The sequence below is a fragment of the Octodon degus genome, unplaced genomic scaffold, assembly GCF_000260255.1.
Source record: "Octodon degus isolate 3935 unplaced genomic scaffold, OctDeg1.0 scaffold00093, whole genome shotgun sequence".
NCBI lineage: Eukaryota > Metazoa > Chordata > Mammalia > Rodentia > Octodontidae > Octodon > Octodon degus.
Window position 1 is genome coordinate 495,228 of NW_004524669.1, and position 9,022 is coordinate 504,249.

General features: G+C 46.6%; 1 protein-coding gene across 1 annotated transcript in view; it reads left to right on the plus strand.

Moving 5' to 3' along the window:
• Positions 1–23: 23 nt before the first annotated feature.
• Positions 24–9,022, plus strand: part of Wwtr1 (WW domain containing transcription regulator 1) — a 138,364-nt gene continuing 129,365 nt past the window's right edge. Inside the window, exon 1 of the mRNA XM_004637777.2 lies at positions 24–767. Coding sequence (XP_004637834.1) covers positions 337–767 — 431 coding nt within the window. The 5' untranslated portion in view covers positions 24–336. The remainder of the gene's footprint in view (positions 768–9,022) is intronic.

Below are 9,022 nucleotides of genomic sequence, written 5' to 3' on the forward strand. Positions count from 1 at the left end.
GCTCGGGCTTCGGGCCGGGGCTGCGGGGCCGAGCGCTCTGCGCGCGGGTGGACGGGTGGGGGCCAGCCCGGAGAGCCGCCGGCCTCCAGCGACGTCCCCAGTGCGGCCACTGCCCACCTCCCCCACTGCCCGGTGCGCCTCCTCCGGGTGGCTTCTTGGCTCCGAGAAAGTTGCATAATTGCGAGGTCAGGAGGACCCTCCCCCTCCGGCCGGGCTGCCTGCTGGGCGTCCGCGGTCCCGAGGCGGACACCTAACTGTCTGCCCCACTTCTCCCCCCAGCCTCCTCCGGCTCCGATTTAAGATAAAAGGCTGATCTGAGCTTTCTCCTTATAGAAGATGAATCCGTCCTCAGCTCCCCCTCCGCTCCCGCCACCCGGGCAGCAAGTGATCCACGTCACGCAGGATCTGGACACGGACCTCGAAGCCCTCTTCAACTCTGTCATGAACCCCAAGCCCAGCTCATGGCGGAAGAAGATCCTGCCAGAGTCCTTCTTCAAGGAGCCGGATTCGGGATCGCACTCGCGCCAGTCCAGCACTGACTCCTCGGGCGGCCACCCGGGGCCCAGGCTGGCTGGCGGCGCCCAGCACGTCCGCTCGCACTCGTCGCCCGCATCGCTGCAGCTCGGCACCGGCGCGGGCGCGGCCGCCAGCCCCGCGCAGCAGCACGCGCACCTTCGCCAGCAGTCCTACGACGTGACCGACGAGCTGCCGCTGCCCCCGGGCTGGGAGATGACCTTCACGGCCACTGGCCAGAGGTACTTCCTCAAGTAAGTCACCCTGCGGCCGAGGGGGACCCAGCGATGCTGCCCAGGGCGCGCGGGTGTGCGCGTGCGTGAGCATTCTCCCCTAAAGGTCTGCGAAGCGACAAGTAATGAGTGAATTTCGGGGAGTTGGGTTGTCTTGTGAGGGATCAGAAGCAGGGAAGCATCTGGTGGAATTCATTCACGGTTCTGGAAGTCCAAGGGATCGGAACACAGAAACCCCTAAATTTAAGAGCAAAAAAAGGCCCGGTGTGGTGGCACACGCCTGTATAATCGCAGCACTTGGGAGACCGAGGCAGGAGGGTCCCTGGGAGTTCGAGGTCGATCTCGGCTACAAAGTGAACTCAAGGCCAGCCTGAACTGCATAGCAAGACCCCATCTAGAGGAAAAAGAAAAAAGTGATTTGCCCTGAATCCAGACCTCAGGCTCTTAGCCTCTTCTCCAGGGCAGTAAACACTCTTTAGTCACTTAGCCAGGAGGTGGATGGTTGGGGGCAGGAGGCAGGTCAGACCCCAGATGAAAGAGAAAAGTTGAGAGATTGGAAAGAAGAGGGTGTTTTGGTGGAGTAGGTGGTCTCTTGTCCCGCCGAGTTTGTGGAAAAGCTGGCAGGAAGAGGGGCTGTAGTGTTGTGGTAGACTTTACTGCTCCCACCTGGGTGATGTCAGGGCCAAAAGCAATGAGGTAATTAGCCGTTGATGAAGTAGTTGTGGGCTGGACCAACCAACTGTGTAGAAATTGGGTCAAGTGTTTCGTTATGTCATTTTTGGTAAACTAAAATACTGTCAAATCAGGAGTCTGCTTTTGTTACTTCTGTATCGCAGCTTTTATTTATTTATTTATTTATTTATTTATTTATTTATTTATTTATTTATTCTTTGAGACAGGATCTCTGTAGTTCAGGCTGGCTTTGAGCTTCCTATGTAGCTCAGGCTGATCTTGAACTTCCAGTGATCCTCATGCCTCACTCAGCCTGCTGAGTGTTGGGATTACAGGCATGCATGCACCACCATGCCTGGCAACATTTGATGTAATGAATTTTACAGTAGATTTGAATTTCTGAATTAGAATGTACAGGAAAACACAGTTGCAATTGTAGAGGAAATTGTTTCAATTGTGGTACCCTAAGATCATTACATTCCTGTGGAGAAACCAAGCTGGAACTTGAAATGTAACCAGTGAGGTCACAGGGTCAGGCTGTGGAAGGAAGGCCTGAAGGCGACGTGCCCGCTGGACCACTTGGTGTGGGGTTGTCTGCTTTTGGCTGGCATTTGCTACTGGCACGGGAAAGGACTAAGAAAAAACTTGCCTTATAGTTCATTGGAAAGCCCGCACTTCGTTGGCCTTAGTTCAAAAAGGCCAAAATATTAAGGCATTATATGTTATTTTAAAAGTTAAATCACGATCTTTTGGGGCGGGTATTTGGCGCTTGCTGTGAGAGGGCCCTGAGAGTGGTCCGGCATTGATTTGCGGAGCCTTACAGCCACCTCTTTAACTCAGGCTGGTGAGCAGTTCTTGTTCCTTTTCCATCCCTAAGCTGTTGACATCTTGTATATTTTTGTTTCTGGGGTTGGCGCACTTCTGAGACCCCGAGACAGACTTGGCAGTGGCTTGTACCAAGGCTGGTGTTCCCTGGGTTGTTGAGCCACAGAACAGACATGTGCTTAGCGCTCTAATTTCTTTCTTTCTTTTTTTTTTTACTATTGTTTTTTATTTTTATTTATTTTTTTAAATTTATTTAGTGGGGCTGGTGAGATGGCTCAGTGGTCTAAAGCACCTGCTTAGAACAAGTTTAGCAAAGCCCAGGGACCATGGTTCAATCCCCCAGCACCACATGCCAGCCAGCCCCGCCCCCTGGTGGGCTGAGCTGGCCACACACACACACACAAATAAATAAAATTTAAAAATAAAATAAAATAAAATAAAATTTATTTAGTGTGTGTGTGTGGGGCCAGCTCAGCCCACCAGGGGGCGGGGCTGGCTGGCATGTGGTGCTGGGGGATCCAACCGCTGTCCCTGTGCTTTGCCAAGCTTTTTTTAAGTAGGTGCTTTAGACTACTGAGCCATCTCTCCAGCCCCAGTGCTCTAATTTCTAAATGGCCAGTAGAGTCACGTACATGATAATAATGGCATTTCCTAAATGTGATGATACTGTCCCAAAGAATGGAATCAGTTTCCCCCTCTTCTCTTTCTTCCTTCATTTGTACATCCCTTCCTTCTTTCCTGTTCTAATTAATTAAATTTATTGGTACCTTTTAGGTGTATATAACGATCACATTGTTTACAAGCTGTTTTCTTCTTCCTTTTGCAGTTCCTGGGAATTGAACTGGAACCTTTACACTAAGCCATATCCCCAACCCTTTGTTATTTAGAGACAGGCTTGAAGAAACTAAGTTTCCTTGGTTGGATTTAAATTTGGATTCTTCCTGCCTCAGCCTCCTGAGTACTGGGATCACAAGTATGTGCCACCATGCCCCGCCTCAGATGATTTTTGAACTGTTTATGAGTACACACATGTACATGGTGTGATAAGTACAGATGTGATAATTGCCGGGCATGATGGTGCGTGCTTGGAATCACAACACAAAGGAGGCTGAGGCAGGAGGATCACCAAGAATTTAAGGCCAGCCTAAACTACATGGCAAGACCCTGTCTCAAAAAAATATGATTATTACAAAATATGAAATAGAAGTCAAGCTTGCCTGATATCTGGAAAGCTAAGTGAAAAAAGCACAAAACAAAAATTCCTTTTACACATCTGTTTTGAATAATTAGAGTAAACTAGAACTGTTTGTGATTTATGGTAAGTGGAAGTTTGCCTTCATTTAGAGAAGTTGCTGTGGTCTTGTGTGCTCCTTTCTCCTTCCTTACACCCTAGCCCAGGGCCCAGGTCAGCTTCATTTCACTTGGCCGGAGAAGATGACCGCTGAGAAGCCTGCAGTAAGCTGGCCTAAGCTGGTGCTGTGCATGGGAAGGTTTTGTCCAAGTAAGTAGGAGAATTTAAGAAATGAAGTCGCTGGGACTGACTATTGTCTTTTAGAATAGGCAGTCTGCCAAGAGTTCCCTTAAGTTTCTTTTATTTATTTTTTGGTACTGGAAATCAAACTTGTGCTTGTCAGGCAGACACTGTATTGCAGAGTTGTATCACCAGCCCTCAAGTATCTTTTAGAGCTTTGTTTAAAGTTTGAAGGAAGTGAGTTCCAGGAGAGTGAAGTGTGGGGGCTTTTTGCAGGGTGGGGTTTGAGATAGGGTCTCACTGTGGAGTTAGTTCAAGCTGGCCTCCAGCTCTTGGTAACCCTTCTGCCTCAGCCTCCTGAGCACTGGGCTTATATGCGTGAGCTACGCTGCCCGGCTGGAAGGAAGTAAATATATATCACACTTTGTCACAGCCTCAAAGGGAATGAATTTTTTTTTTTTTTTTTTTTTAAAGGCAGTGAAATCAAAGGAATCTAGAATTGACAAGGATCAATTCTTTTGCTTTTTTTTGGCTAGAAAAATGGAGGCCAGCACAGGCTAAGAGCATGAGTGTGGGCCAGCCCTGCAGCAGTTAGCAGCGGACCCTGGACTGGGCCTCTGTTAGTCTCCTCCCCACCCCCACCCCACGCCCTGTCACTTCCCTAGCTGAACAGTGAGCATTCCAGGAAGCCCAGCTCCACATCTAAGCTTGAAAAAGTCTTTTGTCATTTTCTCAGGTAAGATTGTTTCCAGGTAGATGACAAAACGTCTTCTGGGGACCTCCTGAAGGTCATCTTTCTTGTGTATGCTCACGTTTTCTGTGTGTTCAGCTGGGAGAGCCCTGGGTAAGAAAGGAAAACCTCAGAAAAGTCTCCCATGATTCCTCTCCTCCAGGCCCACAGCTCAGGCTGCGCTCGCAACAACCTACCACCACATTGACTCCAACACTGAGCACGTTGAGGGCTTTTTGTTTTGGTCTTGAGTCAGGATCTCATGATGCAGCAGGCTGGCCTGGAACTCACTTTGTAGCCCAGGCTGGCCTTGAACTCATGGCAATCCTCCTGCCTTCTGGGTGCTGGGATTGTAGGTATGTGCCTTCATGCCTGACTTTCTTTTTTTCTTAATTTTATGCATTTAAGGGCTAGGGAGATGGCTCAGTGGGAAAAGCGCTTCCCTGACAAGCGCAAGGGCCTGAGTTCAATCCCTGGTTCCGCAAAAAAATAAATAAATAAATAAATAAATTTTGTGCATTTGGTACAGGGTCTCACTACACAGCTCGGACTTGGACTCGGACTCATAGTGATCCTCCTGTTTTGAGTCTCCCCAGCGCTGGGATTATAGGCGTGCACCACCACATCCGGTTTCAGTGGCAGGCTCAGCTTTCACGTGCCTGGGGCCAGGGCCGTTGCTGGCACTGGCACTGGCACAGCAGGTGGTGCTGTGGATCGAACCCATGTCCTTGTGCTTACCCAGCAGGCACTTAGACCACTGAGCTATGCCTGCGGCCCCACATTGCATTTTTAAAGTTTTCGGTTAAAATAGAATGTTTTCAAGTGGGTACTCTTGGGACATATAACCAGTACATGCATGTTGGGGGATTGGTATGCACACACACAGTGTAGCATCTTTATTTATTTATTTATGTGTGTGTGTGGCCAGCTCAGCCCACCAGGGGGCGGGGCTGGCTGGCATGTGGTGCTGGGGGATTGAACCGCAGTCCCTGTGCTTTGCTAAGCTTGTTCTAAGTAGGTGCTAAATAAAATTTAAAAATAAAATAAAATAAAATGCCCACCAGGGGGCGGGGCTGGCTGGCATGTGGTGCTGGGGGATTGAACCGCAGTCCCTGTGCTTTGCTAAGCTTGTTCTAAGTAGGTGCTTTAGACCACTGAGCCATCTCACCAGCCCCTGGAGTATATGTTTTGTGCACATAAACTAGATAATTTTTTTTTTTTTTTTTTGGCGGAACCGGGGATTGAACTCAGATCCTTGCGTTTGCCAGTCAAGTGCTTATCCTACTGAGCCATCTCCCCAGCCCCTGTGCACATAAACTAGAAAGCAGAATTTTAAAGAGGAAAAGTACCTCATTTCGGTAGAATTTTCTGCCTTTGTACTACATTCTTATGTGGTACGTTTATTTAAGCAATATAACTATAAGAAAAGGTGGTGTTTTGTTCATAAATTTCTAGCTGTAGCATTTAGCTGCACTCCTAATTTTTAGTAATAATTGTAGTGTTTTGCCTTTTCTGACATTTGTGGTAAAAATTATTTCTGTCAAAGAGACCTGCACACTTGATGACAGACACTGTAGGACAGAAGGATTTCTGTTCGAACGGTGCTTTCCTTCACCTCAGAGCTCACAGAGAAGGCCTTTTAGTTTTTGTGAAAACTGTTGCTATATTTAATTCTGAAATTATTGCCTTTGTAGCTAGTTGAAATACACTTTTACCACATTTATTTATTTGATTTACCAATTGAAAACTTCTAATATGAAAGGAGAATGTAGTTCCTTAAACTAGTTTTCTTTTTCCTGTCCCAAGTTTGTTATTTATTTGATTTTTGTTGTTGACACTGAGGACTCTCCTAGTCTTTTTTATTTTTATTTATTTTTATGTTTTTGAGACAGGGTCTGGCTATGAAGTTCAGGCTGGCCTGGAACTCACAGCAGTCCTCCTCCTGCCTTAGCCCCTTCAGTGCTGGGATTACAGGCATGTACCACCATGCCCGGCCCCTATTCCTTTTTTCTTTTTTTGATAGAGTTTCACAGTTCAAACTTGTAGTGTTCCTCCTGTCTCAGCTTCCCTAGTGCTAGGATTACAGGCATGCGCCACCATGCCCGGTTTCGGGGCAGGCACAGCATGCATGCAGTACTGGGCATTGAACCCGGGGTGCTTGAGCTTGCCAGTCAGGTGCTTACACCTCCCTCGCCGTGTAATAATTTCTTTATTTTTTTATTTTTTTTGCGGAACCGGGGATTGAACTCAAGCCCTTGTGCTTATTACAGGGCAGGTCCCCATCCCTGTAATAATTTTTAAGAATTTAAAATTCTACCTTTTTTTGTTACACTGAACTTGGAATCCTCCTGACTTTGTCTCTCCATCGCCAGAGTCCCTTTTCGACAATGATCCCTTGATATTGCTGAGCTGTGAATTCTCAGTAGAATAAGGCAAGCACTTATTCTACTGAGCTATCTCCCTGGCCCCATAATTTCTTTTATTATTTATTTATTTATTTATTTATTTTTGCGATACTGGGGATTGAACTCAGGACCTCGTGCTTGCCAGGCAGGCATTTATTCTACTGAGCTATCTCCCTGGCCCCCTGTAATAATTTTTTTTTTTTTTTTTTTTTTCTCTGAATGCCTTCAGGGCATGATTGGTTGGCTTGAGTTGTGGGGATCGAACCACAGCAACTTGAGCCTGACTGGTTTGTTGAAGCAGCCACTTAAAGAACTGAGCTAAGGGGCAGGTCCCCATCCCTGTAATAATTTTTAAGAATTTAAAATTCTACCTTTTTTTGTTACGCTGAACTTGGAATCCTCCTGTCTTTGTCTCTCCATCGCCAGAGTCCCTTTTCGACAATGATCCCTTGATATTGCTGAAGCTGTGAATTCAGTCCAGCTGGTGCTTTGCCCTAGAGTTGACCTCCTTATCCATAAATAGTTCTTGGTTTTCTCCTGTGTTGAGGCAGGGTCTCCCTCTGTAGCCCAGGCTTGCCTTGATCTCTCTGCAGTCCCCCTTCCTCCGCCTCCCCGGTGCTGGGATCACAGGTGTGTGCCCATCCATAGGCAACACCAACACATAATTCTGTGAAACGATTCATTGCCTTGTGTTATACACATTGGATCTGGTGTTAGGACTCCTAAGCTCATTCAGAGAGCAAAAATATAACACCAAAGTCAAATTGATTTTTGATTTTTATTGATCCATGGTCTAAATTTGTGTCACTTTGTATGAGAGAGAGTGTGTGTGTGTGTGGTTGTGGTTGTGGTACTGAGGATTGAACCTCAGAGCTTATGCACTGAGCTACATCTTGAGCCTTTTATAGTTTTTATTTTGAGATAAATCTTGCAGGCTTGCCCTGCCTGGATTTGAACTTGAGATCCTCCTGCATCAGCCTCCCAGAGTGCTGGAATTACAGACATGTACCACTATGTCCAACAAATGAGGTCCTGTTTCAAAAAACAAACAAACAAAAAAACAAACAAAGTTATTCTAAATGTAGTTAGGGGGAGTTTCATTTATTTATTTATTTGTATGAGGAATCAAACTCACAACCTCAGACTTGCCAGGCAGGCACTGTACCTTTGAGCTATATCCCCAGCCCTTAAATGTATTTCAATAGATTTTTTTTTTTTTTTTTTTGAAATTTTGCGTGACTTTCCTGTTTCCACAGAAGGTCTTTTTTTGTCATTAAAAGCCTGCTGCCTTTGTTAGCTTGTCTAAAACTAGAAAAGAAACATCTATCACAGTGGTTTCAAAGATTAGATAACATTTAACTTTGATTTTTGTTCTGTTTTTTGTTGTTTTGAGACAGGGTCTTACTGTGTAGTTCAGGCTGGCCTTGAACTCACTTTGTAGCCCTGATTTTGAGCTTGAGGCAGTTGTCCTGCCCCAGCCTCCGAAAACTGGGATTACAGGCGTGCGCTGCCATGCCCAGCCCCGCACTGCGTTGAGTGCATCTGGCACTTTGTTCACTAAATGCTCAGCACGTTAGTTCTTGCCTGGCCTTCCCTCTTCCAACTCACATATACCCTCTGGCTGGCCAAAATCAGATGTGGAGGGCTTGGCAGTAGTATAGTAACGTGAGTTTTGGCTTTTTTATAGCTTTGGCAGTAGAATGACAACCTGACCTGGAGTTCAAAGTCAATTTTCAAAGTTAAAATAAGGATTTAGAGTCAGTCTTCTTAATCCTAGCCCTTGGGAGGCGGAGACAAGAGGATCACTTTGAGTTCAAGGCCAACATGGTCTGTATAGTAAGTCCGAGGTCAGCGTGGACTATAGAGCAAGACTTGTGTCAAAAACCAAAAGAATGGGGCTGGCAAGGTAGCCAGTGGACTAAGTACCCGCTTTGGCAAGCGCAGGGAGCAGGGCTCAGATCCAGGTCCCCATGCTGCGCTGGCCTCTCCCTCTGGTGCGCTGAACCAAAACTGAATCCGGGCGTGGTGGCACACTCCTGCAATCTTCCCCTGGGGAAGCTGAAAACAGGAGGATCACTACAAGTCCCTGCTGCGTAGTGAGGCCCTGTACAAAATATATAGATGAAAAATAAAATAAGCTATAAAAACCAAAAGAAGTGTCAATCTTGCAATT